This window comes from Rhinolophus hipposideros, assembly GCF_964194185.1.
Source record: "Rhinolophus hipposideros genome assembly, chromosome: 22".
In the NCBI taxonomy this organism is placed as follows: Eukaryota; Metazoa; Chordata; class Mammalia; order Chiroptera; family Rhinolophidae; genus Rhinolophus; species Rhinolophus hipposideros.
Genome location: NC_138068.1, coordinates 1,454,655 through 1,472,111, shown reverse-complemented (window position 1 = coordinate 1,472,111; position 17,457 = coordinate 1,454,655). Strand labels below are relative to the sequence as shown.

Genomic DNA, 17,457 nt, shown 5'->3' with positions numbered 1-17,457 from the left:
TCAGCCAAAATCAGTGTGTCCATTTGCATCTCTGACTACCAGTGGGCATTCTCTCCTATGCTTATTGCCATTTGGTGATTCTGCTGTGAGCTGTCTGTTCAATGCCTTTGCCTGTTTTCTTTCGGAAGGTATTTTTTCTGCTTGACTTGGTAAAACTCTTTCTATATTAAGGAAATCATCTCTTCATCCCACATGTTAGGATTGCTCTTCTCACAAATTGCCAGTGCCTTTTAACTTTATGGTAAGATGCAGTGTGCGCGCGCGTGCGTGTGTGTGTGTGTGTGTGTGTGTGTGCACGTGCGTGCTTGTGCATGAGTACACCTGCGTGAGCACGCGCGTGCGTGTGTGTGTGTGTGCACGTGCGTGCTTGTGCATGAGTACACCTGCGTGAGCACGCGCGTGCGTGTGTGTGTGTGTGTGCACGTGCGTGCTTGTGCATGAGTACACCTGCGTGAGCAGGTGCGTGTGTGTGTGTGTGTGTGCACGTGCGTGCTTGTGCATGAGTACACCTGCGTGAGCAGGTGTGTGCGTGTGTGTGTGTGTGTGTTAACCAGACACGAGATCTCCGTGCTATCAAATTTAGTCCTTTCCCTCCCAAGTCTTGCTTGGGGAGGAGGGCTGGCCACTTACTGTCACTTTGTGCCAGGTGACTACGCCCAGCTCAGCTTGCGCCTCCTGTACCTGGAGGCCGGGATGTACGACGTTCCCATCACCGTCACAGACTCTGGGAACCCCCCTCTGTCCAACACATCTGTCATCAAAGTCAAGGTGTGCCCGTGCGATGAGAACGGCGACTGCACCACCGTAGGCGCTGTGGCGGCTGCTGGTCTGGGTACCGGCGCCATCGTGGCCATTCTTATCTGCATTGTCATCTTGCTGAGTGAGTACGGTGGCGGCTGAGGGCGTCTCAGTGCGAGCCCTCCGTCCGGGGTGGCGGGAGGAGGCAGCGCCCAGCTTGCCCTGCAGCACATGTCCCCACTGGGGACCCGTCCGAACCCCAGTTGTAGTGGTTGTAAGTAGCGGGCACAGGCCCTCATGGCCATACACGCATCACTTGGGCACATTCAGACGAGCTGTCCCCATGCACGAGTGTGCATAGGCCACACACAGCACCACGCGTGCGTGCACACACACGCCTAACGTGCCCACACAGACACACGCAGCCCGCTCACGGTGCGGCCCTGCCCCCGCAGCCATGGTCCTGCTGTTCGTCGCGTGGATGAAACGGCGGGAGAAGGAGCGTCACACGAAGCAGCTGCTCATCGACCCCGAGGACGACGTGCGTGACAACATCCTCAAGTACGATGAGGAGGGCGGTGGTGAGGAGGACCAGGTGAGAGCACACCGGGCGGGGCGCCTGTCGGCTCCACAGGAAGGTGTCTGCGTGAAGGCGACCCACGTCCGCTGAGGATGGCAGAGAAGGGCCCGGATGCTCTTCCCCTGGGTGTCCCTGCCCGTGTCCCCAGGCGCCTGCACCAGCTTCCTCCCCACAAGGACCCCCCCTCAGTGGCTCCCCTCAGCCAAGGGCCTGGCCCACTGCCGGCCTGTGAGCCCCGGGGTAGGGCGGCCAGCCCACATGCCAGGGGCTGCCAGGTGACCAGGAGGCAGTGCCCCTGGGCGGCTGCTGCCTGGTTGGATGCTGGGCCCACCGTTGGACTTCAAGGGCCTCGGGACAAGTCCTTACCTCACTAAAGCTAGTGCCCCCTAAAACAGGGTGACAGCAGTCCCGGCTCGGGATTGTTCCGAGGAACAGATGAGGAGTGTGGTGGGAGCTGAGCCGTGTGGGCAATGGGGTCCACCTTGAGGGGCCATCAGGCCGGGGAAGGCAGCCCAGGGGCTCAGACCCCACACATGCCTTGCAAATGGGCAGGATTTGGACGAATGGAAAGGATTTGGGCACTGAGGGAAGGGCAGACCAGGTGACGGAATAGGACAGTGGATTTCTCTGGTGCCTGTTGTCCCCACCTGTGCCTCCCTCCCTGACCCCTCACCCCCCCACCTTCCCCCTTAACCCCTCCCCACCCAGGACTACGACCTTAGCCAGCTGCAGCAACCAGAGGCCATGGAGCATGTACTAAGCAAGGCGGCCGGCGTGCGGCGGGTGGACGAGCGGCCTGTGGGCGCCGAGCCCCAGTACCCGGTCAGGCCTGTGGTGCCCCACCCGGGGGACATCGGCGACTTCATCAATGAGGTGGGTGCTCGGGCAGGCGGGAGGGCCTGAGCAGGGCCTCTTCTAAAAGTAGAATTTGAGGCCGGCCCGGTGGCTCAAGCGGTTGGAGCTCTGTGCTCCTGGCACCAAAGGCTGCCAGTTAGATTCCCACATGTGCCAGCGGGCTCTCAACCACAGGGTTGCTGGTTTGACTCCTGCAAGGGATGGTGGGCTGCGCCCCCTGCAACTAGAAACAGCAACTGGACCTGAAAGCTGAAAGGCACCCTCCACAACTAAGATTGAGGGGATGGCAACTTGACTTGGAAAAAGTCCTGGAAATACACACTGTTCCCCAATAAGGTCCTGTTCCCCTTCCCCAATAAAAAAAAAAAAATCTGTAAAAAACAAACAAAAAAAAAAAAGCAGAACCCTATCAACGTGCACAAACACTGCTGGGCCCCAGGGGGCAAGGGGCAGATTCAGACGTGGGCTCTGCCAGGCCCTGGGCCGAGCCCCTCAGCATCCCGCCCTGTCCTGTGAGGGGACTGGCCCTACCCCATGTGCTCTCTCCTCCTGACTGTTTCTGAGAGGGGCGGCCACACTTACGTCTCTGCCTACATTGGAATCCAACTCTAAAAGAACATATTGAAACAACCGAGCCAGAGAGGGGGTCAGCAGAGATGAAAGAGACTTCCCAGAACATTCCTCAAAACAGAACACATGAAGCTTCCACAACTGCCCGAAAGCTGCTCGGCTTAGATAATGTTTACTATCTGTGATATAGTAAAATTTTTAAAAGCCCAAAAAGTACATCCTCGCCAATCTACCATTAAAAGCCCACTTTTGAATAACTTTGGGAGGAAGGTGAAAACGGACACTACAAACCATTCAGTGCTGAATGATCATTAAGAGCTGGGCAATGAGGTGGGCCGGCCAGCCAGCCACCGCCCTGCACACCTGGGCCACTGGGGGGCGGGGGACAGAGCCAGCGCAGACCCGGTGCCTCAGAGCTGTGCATGTCCCTGCCATCACTGGTGGGGCTACTCCCAGGTGCCCCACCGGCCACCCATGGAGCCGAGCTGGATGCTTTGGGACCTGCACCCAGGCAAGGGCCTGGCACCTGGGCGGGCGCCACCATACCTGCCACATGCTGAATTTTGTTTGTGGGGATATTTAATGTAACACCTTCAGAATTCTGACTTCTGGCCGCCACAGGTTCACACCTCGTGTGGCAGTGACCACGGAGTCGGAATGTCCACCGAGGCCACCCTGCCCAGCCCTCTGGCCTCCTGTCCGTGGCCAGCTACCTCCGGCACTCTGCCACAGTCCCTTTTCGTACACACCAGTTCCTGCTCGGTTCTCTGAGATGCCCTGTGGTTAAACATGGGGCATTGACTGAGCACCTACAGCATGCCAGGCCCCATAAGTGCCTTCCTACCTGCCTCCCCAGTGCCTGCCCGGGCTCCCCATTCCTGCTCCTCCAGACCCCCAGGGCCCACGTCACACAGCCTCCACCCTAACCCGTGTCCTGCCCCCAGGGACTTCGAGCAGCCGACAACGACCCCACAGCTCCGCCCTACGACTCCCTGTTGGTGTTTGACTACGAAGGCAGCGGCTCCACGGCAGGCTCGGTCAGCTCACTGAACTCGTCCAGCTCGGGGGACCAAGACTATGACTATCTGAACGACTGGGGGCCCCGCTTCAAGAAGCTGGCGGACATGTACGGGGGGGGCGAGGACTAGCCAGCCTCACGTCACCGGCAAAGTGGGACCAGCACCCAGAAGGCGCCGGAGGAGCAGGCCTGCAGGAGGCCCCGGCCTTCCCGGCCCCCGCGGACGTGTCACTTAGTGGTGTGCTGGGGGTCTCTCCCCGCCCCCGCCCCCAACACAGCTGTCTGGCATGAACACTTCTCGCCCCCGGCGCGCCCCGCCGCCCATCACGGTAGCTGACGTATCACTAAAGGAGAGCGAGAGGCACTCGGTCTTAACTTGAATTTCTTAGAACAGAAGCACTGTTTTTAAAAAAAAAAAAAAAAAAACATGGAAGTGCCTTTTGGTACATGTATCAGTTTCCCTCAAACTCAGGAGTGACTGAAGCAGACAGACCAAGGCCCCCCACCCTGGTCCTGAGCACCCCCAACCCCAGCTTGTCCCAGCTCTGAAGGCAACAATTAAGGAATCGGGGAGGATCTATTTTTTTTCTTCTTTTTTGGTCTTTTATTAAGAAGAAAAGAGGGTGATTTGCTGGACAAAATTTACAAAGAAAAAATAGTTTGGGGTCCAAATTGCAACAGCTGTCTGCATTTTTGTGCTGTGCCATACACAGTGGGACGGGTCTCCTGGGCCCCTTGGGGGTTCCCGAGTCCAGTGGGAGGTAGGGAGGCCCAGCCTTGGCTCTGGCAGCAGGGTGTCCCCTGGAGCCGGCCAAGTCCACAACCAACGTCATGGCCTTGGGAAGGTGGCTTTCCCAGGATTTTTGGTCGCCCTGATTCCCAGATGCTGTAACTAGCTGGGGCGAGTGGGGTTCCCAGGCACCATCCCTGATGCTCCCATCTCTGATCTTGGCTGTCCACCTGGCCTCCCAGTCAACCCCTAGGTCTCCCTCAAGGCCTGACTGTCACCCTGACACCACCCAGATCCCCCCCCCCATTGCCTTTGGTCCAAGAAGCCACAGCCCAAACCAGCAAGCGTTCCTCCAAACCTTGGCCTGAGCCCTCCGGCCTGCAGACCGGACCCTGCCAGAGGCACAGAGAACAGTGTCAGTTTTCGCCCCTGAAGACTCCCAGTGCCGCCGGCCACCTGGGTGCTATCCACACTGCAGGGCCGGCTGAGCCTCCCTCCTGTTCCAGGGGGGCCCCGCTCCCTGCCCAGCCCTGCTGCACCGGTTTTCCCATGCTGTGAACCAACGCCGGAGAGATCGGCCTTGCTGACCATCGGGCCCACAGATGCTTCTGGACGCACCTCCTGGAGATAGCCGCCCGTCTCCTTTCCTTTGGACTCACGTCAGCACTAAGCAGCTTTTCAGACTCTCAGAGCTGTCACTGCCCTTTCCATGGGCAGTCTGACTCTCAAGCAAGAGGCCATGGGAGTCTGTTCCACAGGACGGTGGAAGGGGCTGTGTCCCGGGGACGCCGTGGGGAGACTCCTGCTGCATTTGCACCCGGTGCCTCCCTCCCTGGTGTGAAGGCGCCTCGGGCCAGCGGGAGGCAGGCCCCCTCGCAGTGGGATCCTTGCGCCGGGCTGGCCCACTCTCCAGCTCCCCGAGGAAGGTGCCATGGCCCGGCAGGACTTGGCATCGGAGCCCCCCCAAGGGGAATGGAGTCCCAGCGCTGACAAAAGACAAGCTGGCCAGCCTCGCCTGCCCTGGAACCCTGCCCACAGCGGCTCCTGGGGTCAGGGAGGCGCCCGGGAGCTCGGCGGTGGTGAGGGTGCTGGATCCTTGAGCCGGTACTCAGCCTCCGGCCTGGCCCCGTTGCAATTATCACCCTCTTTTCTAAACAGCTTTGGCCTCAAAGATGAACTTGACTGCACACGCGTGTGTGGTGCATGTGAGTGTGTCCCCGTTGGACGTCAGGGTTCTTCCCCAACCCAAACTCATCACCAACTCTTTGCACTCTCCCAGGGCGGAGCTGGGGTTACAAGCTGCGGCTGTGGCCTGAGGTGGGCTCTGTCCGTTGTGTCCCCCTCCCCCCCCCCCCCCCCCCCGTCCATGGCTGCCCAGGGAGGGGGGGATGGACGGAGGAGGAGGTCACTGTGTCACATGCTGGATGGCCTCTCCCCATGCAGAAGACAGCCACCTCACACACATCAGGGGCTGACCTGCCACGGGGAGGGGGCCGCGACCCCCAGTCCTGAGCTGTGCTATGCAAATCGTGGGGGTCAGGTAGAGGAGACGTGTCCCCCAGTCCGGGGGGAGGCTGCTCTGGGGCTCGCTGGTGGGGTCAGGGCTGGTGGGAGGTGAGCTGGGATGTTGTTCTTGTTTGTTTGAGGCAAGCTCATCCTCCAGCCTAAGTTGCAGGTGTGACTACAGCTCGGGAGGCAGCTGTGGAAGCCTCTCTCTGAAATCCCGAGGCCTCCTTGGGGCCCCGAGGCCCAGGGCTCTGCCCAGCCCGCCCAGCCCAGGATGCAGCATCCTGAACACCAGGCGGACGACCCCGTAGCGCCCCCTGTGCTGCCCCTCCGCCTCGCTCCACTGGGGAGTGAGGACATGGTGTCCCTATCACGTGCCTCCCTCTGGCTCCTCTCCCCTCTCCCCTTGCCTCTCGTCACTGCCAGGTCCCAGTGCATTTTGCCTAAATAGTGCAGGCTGAGGCTGCAGCAGCCCACTGGGGGGACATTGCTGGGGGCCTTCTCATGCCCATCCGTACTTCCAAACAGCTGGACAGCTGCCCCCTCTCAGTCCCACCCCGGAAAGCCCCTGGGGGCCAGAGAAAGATGGGGTTCCCACAGCCTGCCAGATCTACCCCGGAAGTCTGTTCCAAGGCCAACGAGCTAGCATGAGCTAAACGTACGGTCAGTGCCAAACGTCTCTCTTAGTAGCTTGTAGATAGGACACGTCTGTGAGCAGGGGCCAGCCGCTGGAGGCCCGGACCTGGTCCAGGCGAAATGCCAGGGCGTAGTTCAGTTCCTTTAGGGGATTTTCTGTGAACAGGAAAGTCCTGCGCTGTCAGGTGGGGTCGGGACGCGCTGGCCCTGGTCGGTGGCTCCCCCAGCTGAGGTCCGCTGTGTGTGTCCGGGCCTCAGCAGCCCCCTACCTGGCCACCCAGGCCTTCTCCTGCTCTTGTCCTTCAGCACATGCAAAGTGCAAGCTCCCCCCAAGTGTCAGGGTAACGTCCACACGCCGGGCCCAGATGCCTCAGTTTCCCCAGGCGAGCACCAGCTGCCACATGGTCCCTTGAGATGCAGCTCTGTTCTCTCCAGGGTAAAAAGCTGGGGGAGAGGAGTCTCAATCTTTGTCAATGCTGAAAGGAATAACACCAAAAAAAAAACCACGACAAAATCTGTCCCCAGAGCACCTCGTCGCTCACCGCCGCGTGGTGGACAGGGGGACCGCTCAGAGCAGCGGGCCCCGCGGGGAGCCACCTTTCTGTATAATCGGAACCGTTCTGCTTTTCCTTTCTCTCCTTTTTCCATCCTGACCTTTTTTTGTTTTCTTTTGTTTTGTTTTGTTTTTGCATGTTTCTTTTTGAAAATGGACAAAATGTGCAGCAGCCCGCATGACTGTGGTTGTTTCGGGGAAAGATACCAGAGTAAGATGTGTTAACTGCATCTCTGAGCATCACGCAGTTACACAAATGTTCCGACATTTTTTGTAATCGTCAACAGCACAACTATTTTGTATTGTTGTTTGTATCATTTTGTACCAAAAAAAAAAAAAAAAAGGAAAAAAAGGGAAGCGCGTCGATGTTTTCAATGTGTTTTCGTGCCGGGTGGTCTTGGTTCCACGCTGAGAGCAGCGGTGCTGAGCCGTGTGTACCCGAGCGGAGGCAAACACTGGCACACCGCTCGGAGGAGTAAATAAAGTCCCCCTTTTAAAGAGTCGGCCTCCACCTGCCTTGTGTGTCCCCACGTGTTCGGGAAGCTGGTGGTGCTCTGGGATAGTGGATGGGTGAACGTGGGGGTGCGGTGTCAACGGGGGACCCATCCACTCCGCACACAGGTCTCCAGCACCCGCTTGGTCCTAGGCTCTGTTCTGGGCTCTGGGAGCACAGACATGAGCAAAGCCCCGCCCAGCCCTCACACTTGTGAGGCCCAGGGAACGTGTGCAAAGAAAGGCTCACATGCCATGTGTCTCAGTGTTCTCAGGCGTCCCCACTCATGCTAACAAATTGTTAAATGAGGTCCGTTCCCCTCCCACCTGACAGGTGTGCTTTCCTAAGATGTAGGAGGCCTGGTTCAAAGTTAGAATTCTCATGCCCCCCATTTCCCTCCATGCCCTGGCCTCCTCCCTCTGCGGGCGCTCTTCCATCTGGTGGGAACACAACCCTCAGCAAGTCACAGCCCCACAGGCTGAGGAGCATGGAGCCTGTCCACACCACCAGCTCTCTGATTGGACTAGCCTGGTCACGTGGCCCAGCTGCCTTTGCCCTCTGGCCTGAATCAGAGCTGGAGGAGCCAAGGAGCTGCCCCACACCTTCCTGGTCATAAAGCCACACACAGGAGCCCCACCGGCTGGACCCGCAGAGGCACTGCCCTGCTGGGGAGACCGAGTTCAGAAAGGCTGAGTGGCCCCCGAGTCACCCCACTAGTAAGTGCAGGATCAGACCCAGAGCTGCTTCCCGACTCTCCGACCCTGCACTCACGCCCCCCCTTTACTTGGGCACACATCTGCACCCACAATGACTTGCATAACAGTCACTCAGCACTCACTACGGGTGCAGCTGGTAATTACAGGCACAATTAGCCACTTGCTAATGTTGCGGGTGCCGAGCAACTAATTACTCTCACAATTAGGCAACTGCTGTGGGCCTGTGACAGGCAGCCCAGTGGTGGGGGCACACATTCCTTGTAATGCGGCCCCAGGACCAGGCCCTGGGGCAGGGGGAGGGGGAGAGGACAGTCTGCTTAAAGACACCCCAACTCCAAGGCAGAGGGCTGGTTATCCCAGAGCCAGGGGCCTGGCCAAAATAACCCCCAAGTCCAGCCGGGAAGCCCCTTCCCTGACACCCAGGGGCCTTCTCTTAGGTCATTTCACTAGACAGAAGTCTGTGCCCCTCACCTGTAAGTGGGACAGCAGACCATGGATTCGAGGGCAGGGGTGTGGGGGGGTCATTCAGACCCGTCAGTTCACAGGTGTGCACCGGCAGAGCCCTTAGGGCCAGGCTGCTCCCCCAGGTGTGGCAGCCCACGCTGCTGGCCAAGGAGGCCTAGCCCCGCTGGCTGGGGGGACTCTGGGACAGGCGTGCTAGGGGACAGGCGCTGCCCAGGTGCATGAGCCACACACTTCACCCACCCCCAGGATGCAGTGACGTGCCAGGGCCACAAAGGCTGCCCCCCTCCAATGACAATGTTGGTGACTACGCTGATGGATGAGCACCCCCCCGCCAAAGGTCCACTTAGGAGCTGTTTTTACAAGAGAGAAATAAACTACTCTGAAGCTGATTTTAACTGATAAACACAGAGCGTGCACTGCCCCCGGAGAGTGGGCAGCCCCGGCAGCTGTCCCCAGCTGCCATCCATCTCATCCCAGACCCTAGGAGCCCCTCTCTCCCACATGCACACACCCCTCCCCCACCTGCCCTCCAGGATGCTGCCCCACCCAGGCTGGGGGGATGCTGATGGAGGCAGGACTCCGTGTGGAAGATGTCCCTGACTGGAGATGCCACTGGCGGGGTTGGGGGGTGCTCAGCTGTCAGCAGTCTGCCAGCACTGGATGCCTGGACACAGTGTCTCCCGGTGAGACTGTGAGACATGCTCTGACACCCACGACTCCCGGCCCTCACCACAGCCCTGAGGGGTCACAGGTGGAGACCAAGGCTCCAGCACTTGCCTGAGGCCCCTTCCCATGAGCAGGGATGCTGGCCCACTGGCCTGGCCCCGGGCCCACAACGCCCAGGGCCGGATATCTCTGTGCACAGTCCTGTGGCACCTCAGACCCAGGCGCAGTGCAGAGCACAAATGCTGGTCTCTTTTAAACCCCCCACCCTCGTCTGCGGTTTTAAGCAGCCTTGTGGGAGGGAAGGGGCCTCAGTTGGTCCCTGGGTCCATGGGTGGGGGGCAGAGTGAGTGGTCCTATCAGCTCTCTCCATAAGCGGGACCCAGGCCCAGAGGCTTCCAGAGACGGCAATGCCTGAAAATCACCCCCACACTCCCCCCATGCACCAGCTGCCCAGCCAGCAGCCCCTGGAGGGGCCTGGGAGGCAGTACCCTCATCCTGACTCAGCCCTAGGGGGTTGGATCAGAATGAGGGGGCACTTTGGGGGCACTTCATAAGCACTGAGTCATCCGGACAGCATTAGGCCTCACCAAAGAAAAGTCATCAGGTCGACAGGGAGCATAGGCCCTGGGTGCCCGTGGAAGGGAGAAGGGAGTGGGGTGTGGCCAGGTGGAGGGAGTCAAACGGGCAGACTTCAGGAGCTTCTCCCTCCGCCCTCCCCCAACCCACGTGCTCCATCACACCCCCCAAACGCCCACCACCCCCACAGGCAGAGACCACCCCCAGCCACCCACCAGCCTCCCCCCGCCCCGCCCCACGCTCAGTAGGGCTCAGGGTTGGCTTAGGACTCTGTCCGCGGTGCTGACCCTCCAGCCGTCAGCCCCGCTCCTGTGTGGTTTCGGAAAATGCCCACAGGGACTTCTGCCTGTTTAGGAATAAATTGTCTGCTTGGAAATTTACCTCAAAGATGAGCGTGGAGACAGGGAGGTGCGAGGTCGGGCCCCGCTGAGCTCCGGCCACAAGGATCTGACTTCTTCCAGCCCTTTCCCGCTGGGAGGCACCCAAGCAGGGAGCTCTGCAGCCTTTCCCAGGACTCCATCTGGGTGGCCGCCCGTGGCAAAGTGCTGAACCTCTGTGGGCGAAGCCTTCCCGCCCAGGGCCCTACCCTCGCTGTCTCTGATTCCTTAAAGCAACTTGATACAGTGGTACCTCGATTTTCAAACGTAATCCATTCCGGAAGACGGTTGGAGCTCTGAAACCTATGAAAACAGCCGACAGCGAGGCCTCAGGATCTTGCACTCGGCGGAAGCCACGTGACATGTTCGCCTCTGAGGCGTGTTCAAAAACTGAAGCATTTACTTCCGGGTTTACGGTGTTCATAAACCGGTATGTTTGTCAACGGAGATGTTCAAAAACCGAGGTGTGGAGACAGAGCCAGGAGTGCAGTTTCCAGGCTCTCGGCCTCACATAGAAAGGTGCTGGTAGTAAATGGCCATCAACTGTGATTGGATGGCCATCAGCTGTGGCTAGTTGGCCGTCAGCTGTAACCAGTGAGCCGTTGGCCACTAACATAACTGCCGTGGCTACGCTAGCAGAAAATGGGGGCTAGCAAGGAGATGGGGGCTGAGTTAGCAAGAGCAGATTGCAGTTAGCACGGCGGGTTGCAGTTAGCAAGCGAGGTCGGTTGGCAGAGAGAAGTGGACGGCAGGTTGCGGACAGTGTGGCTCCTGCTTCCTGTGTCTCCAACCAGCCACCAGCGAGAATATAGTGGTGTGACTCCCCTACTTATGGCTCCGTGGGTGTTCCTTTTTGGCCTCACCATGTCCTGCATTGTTATGTGGGGAGCGGGAGCTGAGACCCCGCATAACACCCTGCACGAGGTACTACTGTATTTATGTGTTTTAACTCGAGTATTTCCTTTGCTTTATCTCCACCTCGTGGCAGGGCAGCGACCTCCCCAGCTGTCCCCGCTGTGTTCCCAGCATCCATAGGGCCTGGCCAGGCTCCTGACCACTGGTCACCCGGAGGGAGGAGGAGTCCCAGAAGAGTAGGAGGCTCAGTCCCCATGAAGGAACTGGGGGTGATGCAAGGAGGGGAGTTAGAGAAAAATCCCAGAAGCATGCTGGCCGAGTGAAGCGGGGGAGGGTTAGCTCGCTGCACCTGGAGCCAGGAGTGGCCTATGCTTCCTACCCCCCTCCCTTTTTCTTCCTTTTCATTTTCTGGGATGGTTGCCATGGAAACTGAGGCCAATGGTCAGGAGCAGTTGTTGGGGACAGGTCAGCTGGGCCTGCTGGGAGGGCCAGGCAGGAGAGTGGGGCTCCTTCTGTGTGTGCACCCCACCCCCAACACTGCCACCTGTGGTGTGACCAGCCACGCGAAGCCCTGCTCCTCAGCCAAAGTCACCGAGGGAGGGGCTATGTCAGAGAGAAAGCCACAGGGTAGAAATGTGGGCGGGCAGAGGGGTTCCCATGGCGGTCATGACCGGAGCTGCCCTTTAGGGGGTCGAGCGCCAGGGACCCAGGCCGGTGGCTTCAGCCATGGTTTGACCTGCACAGCTCACCTGAAACACTGAACTAACTGCTGTGTGAGTGTCCTGGGGCCGCTGTAACAAAGGAGCACACTGGATGGCGGGTTTATTCTCCCCCAGAGCTGGAGGCCAGAAGTCTGAGACTGGACTGAAATCCAGGTGTGGGCAGGGCCCCAGGGGAGAGTCCTTCCTGCCTCTTCCAGCTCCTGGGGCCCCAGGCCTGGGCTTGTGGCCGTCACCCATCTCCCTCTGTCTTCATGTGGCTCCTCCAATCTGCCTCTGTTAAAGCCACTTTTCACTAGATTTAGGGCACACCCAGGTCAGACCAATGGTCTCATCTTGAGACCTGTAATTTTATCCCATCCAGAGACACTTTTCCCAAATAAGGTCACAGTCACGGGCTCTAGGTATTAGGACCTGCTAATTTGTGAGGGGGGGGGGCATTTTTCCATCTACCAGAACTGTCAACATTGAAAAAAATCAAGAGATTTTAATGCCACCACTTCAATCGCTCCCCACCTCCCCACCACCACCAAGTAGGAAACCTGGGCCGGGGCTCTGGGGAGACTGCAGGCCTCTAGGCTGGGGGAGGCGGTGAGCTGCTGGGCAGAGATCCACAACCAACTGGGCAGGTCCATGGTTCTCTGCACCCCAGGCAGAGCAGGCCCAGGCTGTGTCTGGGGGGGCCGGTGCGGCTCTTACCCCACCTTCCCCCTCAGCAGGAAGAGCTGGTCAGTTCCAAACGGTAGCGTCCACCTGAGCACCCCACCTGCACACTCCCGGCCCCGCCCCATGCCCCACTTCTCGTGTGTCCTGTGTAGTGCCCCCCATGCACCCCACCTGCCCCAACTTCTGTGCCCTGGGCCTTCCCTGCGCACCCCCATCCCACCCCACCCTCCACACAACGGTGGGCCCTCGCCACCGCCAACTGTTTGCTCAGGCCAGCCCAGACCCCACCCACACTGAGCCGGCTCTCCTCCCGGCCCTCCAGGTGAGCCCAGGTCCCGTGGCCCTCGCTGCCACCTGGATGCCCCCGGGATCAGCCGTCGCCACATGAGCGGGCTACTAGGTGGTGGCCTTGAGTGGACGTCCCCTCTCCAGCCTATTTCCTCCTCCTCCAGGGCTGGGCACCCCTCCACAGTCCCCCCAGAACTGGGGAGAGGGTCCTCAAGAGCGCCCCAGAGACCGTGCGCCTGCCCACAGGACCCAGGACGCTGGTAGTGAGTCAGCAGCCCTGACAGGTCCAGGAGGGGCTTGGCCAGAGGCTGGGGCTCTTCCAGGCACCTCTCAGCCGCCCAGGGGTGTGGGGGCTGCTGCTACTGTCCCCATTCCAAAGATGCCATAACTGAGGCCCAGAGGAGGGTGTGAGCCCTGCCTGGGCCCTGCAGGGAAAGGGGGTCCTGGGCCAGCCTTGCCTGGAACCCAGCAAGTGCACACCCTGTAGGACAGCTTGAGGGGGCGCACCCCTCCTGCTGGTGCCTGAATGAGGGGTGATATCGCCTCCTACCCAGGCACCTCCAGGGCCCCCAGACCCGCCACCCACATCTCCCTCTTCCCCTCCCCCACCACCAGGGGTAGCCCCGCCCCTCTGACCCTGGTGGGGCCCTAGCTGAACCCACCCTGGGAAGAGCAGGAGGGACTGCCGGGGGTGGGGGATGGGGGGGGCTTGGACAGGTTTTCTTTCCAGGGTGTGGTCTGCAATGTCGGGGGTCTCCCATCTTCCCCAAACTCCCAGAAGCCAGTTCTTGAGCTGAACTGGAGCTGCAGACCTGGTTGAATCCACAAGTGACAGTCTTGTCACCACTCTGCCTCAAGGCCTCCGAGAGGCTCAGCGCTGGTCTGCAGGCAAAGCGGGTCAGGGGCCCCTACACCACCACCACTCCTCACTCTGCCAGTGCCAGCCAGGCCCTCGAGAAGCAGCCAGGAGGTCCCCCAGGCAGAGGAGCTGCCATCCGACGAGCCCCCAACTCGTAAACTCCTCTCTATGGGTGCCTGCACCTTTCCCCTCTCCCTGCCTGCACCCCTTTCTCCCTCTTCTCCGCCCCCTGCACGCCCAGCCTCACTTCCCACTGGCTCCTCACCCAGGTGCTGATTCCAGCCCGAACCTGCAAGGGCCCTGGCTTCCCCCTGCAGCCACTGCCCCGGGTTCCCTCCCACTTCTCTGGTACTCCTTGTCCCCAGCCTGATTAAGCCTGTCCCCCTCTGTGCGGCCAGGCTGTCACTCCCAGGACACACTGGGGCTCCTTGGCCATCCCTTGCAGCCCAGGCACCGCCCTTCCTTCCCCTGCTGTGGCCTCCACCTCACCCCACCTCACCCCTGCTCCAGCGCCAGGACTGTGCCCACGTCCCTCCTGCCCCACTGCCACCCCCACCTGAGCCTTCCTCCTGGGCACATCCCACCCAAGCCTGGCTCTGTACTAAAACACAGCTTTGTTTTTTTATTCTTATTCACTTATTTTTGCATCTTTATTGAGATATTTTTGATGTACAATAAATCGCACAATTTATAGTGCACTATTTGAAAAGTTCTGACATTTGCACACCCCTGTGAAACCATCACCACGATCAAGACAAACGCCCGTTCCAGCACCCAGAGGCCTCCCGCCCCGACCCCAGGCAGCCGCGCGGGGTTGGCGGGACACGTGGCACGACCGGGCACCACACGACGCATCCATCCGGACGGTGGCGCTGGCGTGCCAGGCTCACCACGGACTCAGGGTGGGGCCGCGCCTCTTCTCATCGTATCGTGAGGCCACAGCTCACCCCTCCCTGCCCACAGACGCCCCGGGTTTCTCCGGTTCTTCGCCATTTCAAACAAAGCTGTCATGAACATTCGTGCATGTGCCTTTGCTTCTCCCGAGGACCCAGCAGCGCAGCGGCCATCAAGGATGAGGGTGTGGGTGTGGGTGTGGGTGTGCATGCCTCACTTCTGAGGAAACTGCCAAGGGCTGGATGTCCCACAGACAGCCTGTCTGGAGCTCCAGTGTCCCCATCCTCTGCGTCTGGGCCATTCTGACGGCACGTGCTGGCATCTCACTGGGATTTTCATTCCAGACAAGCACAGGAAGTTGCTCCCATGTCCCTCCGGGGACGCGCCCATCACCACCTGTGCCCAGACGAGGGCCTGCTGCTGCACCCCGCCAGCCACCGCAGCCTCCAGGGGGCTCCTGGTACTTCCAGCCCAAGCCCTGTCTGGGGACTGCGCCCTCCCACGCCCTCTGGCCCCTGGCAAGGCGCCCTGCATGCTACAAGTACATGCATTGGCACTTGCTGAATACATTTTAGAAAGAAACAAATGCGTGCCTGCCAATTCTTCTAAAAAAGATAGAAACTCTGGCAGTTAGAACTAAGAGCCTCGCGAAGCAGGCTCAACAAGCAACGGCATAGGTCCATTTGGAACCATAAGTGTGACTTGTCTCCCCAGCAAGTCTCTTAAGGAAACAGGGTATGTCCCCTTGGGTGAGCGGGTCCCAGGTGCAGCCAGTGGTCCGGGCACTGGGGTCGGTGGGCGTGGACAGGCTGCCTGTCGGCTGGGTCTTCCCACCTGTATAACCTTCATGAGAGCACGCCCTGGCTGCGTGCTGGCTGTGTGCGAGGCACTGAGGATCAAAGGGCCTCAAGTGGGTCCCCAAAGCTGCTTAGACAGACGGCACATGAGACCAGACATGTGCCTTGCAGCCACAGCTCAGGTGGGCAGGGTCTGGGCTTGGCACCGGCCAGGGACCTGGGGCAGGGCTGGCGGGAGGCTGGGGGAAGCTACTTCGATAGATAAAACATGCATCTGGAGACCACAGTGTGACAGAACGAAAAACGAGTTCATTAACTAGGTAATTAGTGACCGGATAATCACGAGCTTTGCCGTAATGACAGATCACAAGTTGTCACCTGTGTGGAACGCCTTCCCAACAGTCCCGCCTCCTGCACTGGCCCCTGATCACGGAGGCGGGGGCTGGGTTACCTGCCCAGGTGAATCAGGTCACGCCCTGGGGGTCTCACTCTAGAGTCCCCATGCTGGGGGCACACTTGGGGTACACTTCATATGCGTTCAAGCGCTCAGATCTGACCTGTCGGCCTAACCTTCCCATCCGTGCACACGTGTGTGCCCACCGCCCTGGTGTCCCTCCTGCCAGCCTCCACACCACCGGCAGCCTTGCTCTGCCTGCCACCACCACTCGAGCTACGTCTGTTCTCGAGCTTCCTGCGATGGGACCAGAGGCTGTGGGACATGTGTGAGCTGCTTTCGGCGCAGCTGTTTGGACAGCCGTCTACACAAATGCACCAGTGGTCCCGGCCTTTCCACTCCTGGAGGTGGTCAGCTGAAGACACACACAGTGGCCTGTGTGCACGCGCTGTGGGCACACATGGGTTGGTTCCGCTTTACTCCATCAATGAACAGGCCCCCGTGGACATCCTCGACAGTCTCTTTGTGGACAAAGGTCTCCCCCGAGTGGACTGCAGGGGTGGCCTAGGGCAGGTGCACTGCTGACTGTGCAAGAGCGCGAGGTTTGCCCGCGTGGCTACGCCATGTTACACACCATCCTGCTCCTGCTCCACGCAGGAGTCCTGGTGGCCCCATGTCACCTCCACCACTTGACACTGTCGACCTTTTAATCTGTAGCAACGTGCTGGGCGTGTGGTGGGCCCACGTGGTGTCAATTTGTGTTTCTCTGGTGGCCAGTACCAAGGAGCCCATTTCTGCTCACTGGCCACCTGGAGCTCGCACCATGTGCCCATTCGTGTGTGCAGATTTTTAACGAGCTGCCTTTTTCCTACTGAGTTGTGGCTTTCTTTACCTATTCGGGATACGAGTCCTCCGTCAGGTGTACAAATTGCCCATCGTGTCTCCAAGTCTGCGGCTTGCCCTTGTACTTTGACGAGGGTTATCTTCTAATGAGCCTGCTTATCATTTTAAAGTCCAATTTACCAATTCTTTTCTTTATGGTTTGTGCCTTCTTTGTTCTTAGAAACCCCTGCTCACTCCAAGGTCATGAACATCTTCTCCGAAGTTTCCTCCTAGCAACTTTCTGATTGTAGCTTCCATTCAGGCCGATGATCCATCTCAAATGCATCTGTGTGGATGGAAGGCCAGGTCTACCACCCACAGGGCCCCCGGCCGCACATGCAACCCTTTCTTCAGTGCTGGTGTCCTTGTCAAAACCTGGTGACACCTAAGGACCCAGTTCTGGACTCTGCACTTTGTTCACCAGTCACGTGTGGCCTCGTGTCACACCGTGCTGGCCTGACTCATGCAGCATGCCTGGAGAGTTGGGCATGTGAAGCCCAGTTCTGTTCTAGGCTGCCTGGGCTATTCCGAGTACTCTGCAGGTCACGTGAACTTGGGGAATTAGACTAATTTCTATGAAAATCCTGCTGGGGTTCACAGTGGAACAGACAGGGTCATCTGGGC

At 59.4% G+C, this 17,457-nt stretch overlaps 1 protein-coding gene across 3 annotated transcripts in view; it reads left to right on the top strand.

The window, feature by feature from the left end:
• The window catches only part of CDH4 (cadherin 4), a 431,321-nt gene extending 423,646 nt beyond the window's left edge, over nt 1-7,675 (top strand). For all 3 annotated transcript variants that reach the window (XM_081034128.1, XM_081034130.1, XM_081034129.1), the window contains 4 exons: nt 647-880; nt 1,194-1,333; nt 2,027-2,191; nt 3,688-7,675. In XM_081034128.1, the coding sequence (XP_080890254.1) occupies nt 647-880; nt 1,194-1,333; nt 2,027-2,191; nt 3,688-3,891 (743 nt within the window). In that variant the 3' untranslated portion in view covers nt 3,892-7,675. The remainder of the gene's footprint in view (nt 1-646; nt 881-1,193; nt 1,334-2,026; nt 2,192-3,687) is intronic.
• The last annotated feature ends 9,782 nt before the right edge of the window (nt 7,676-17,457 follow it).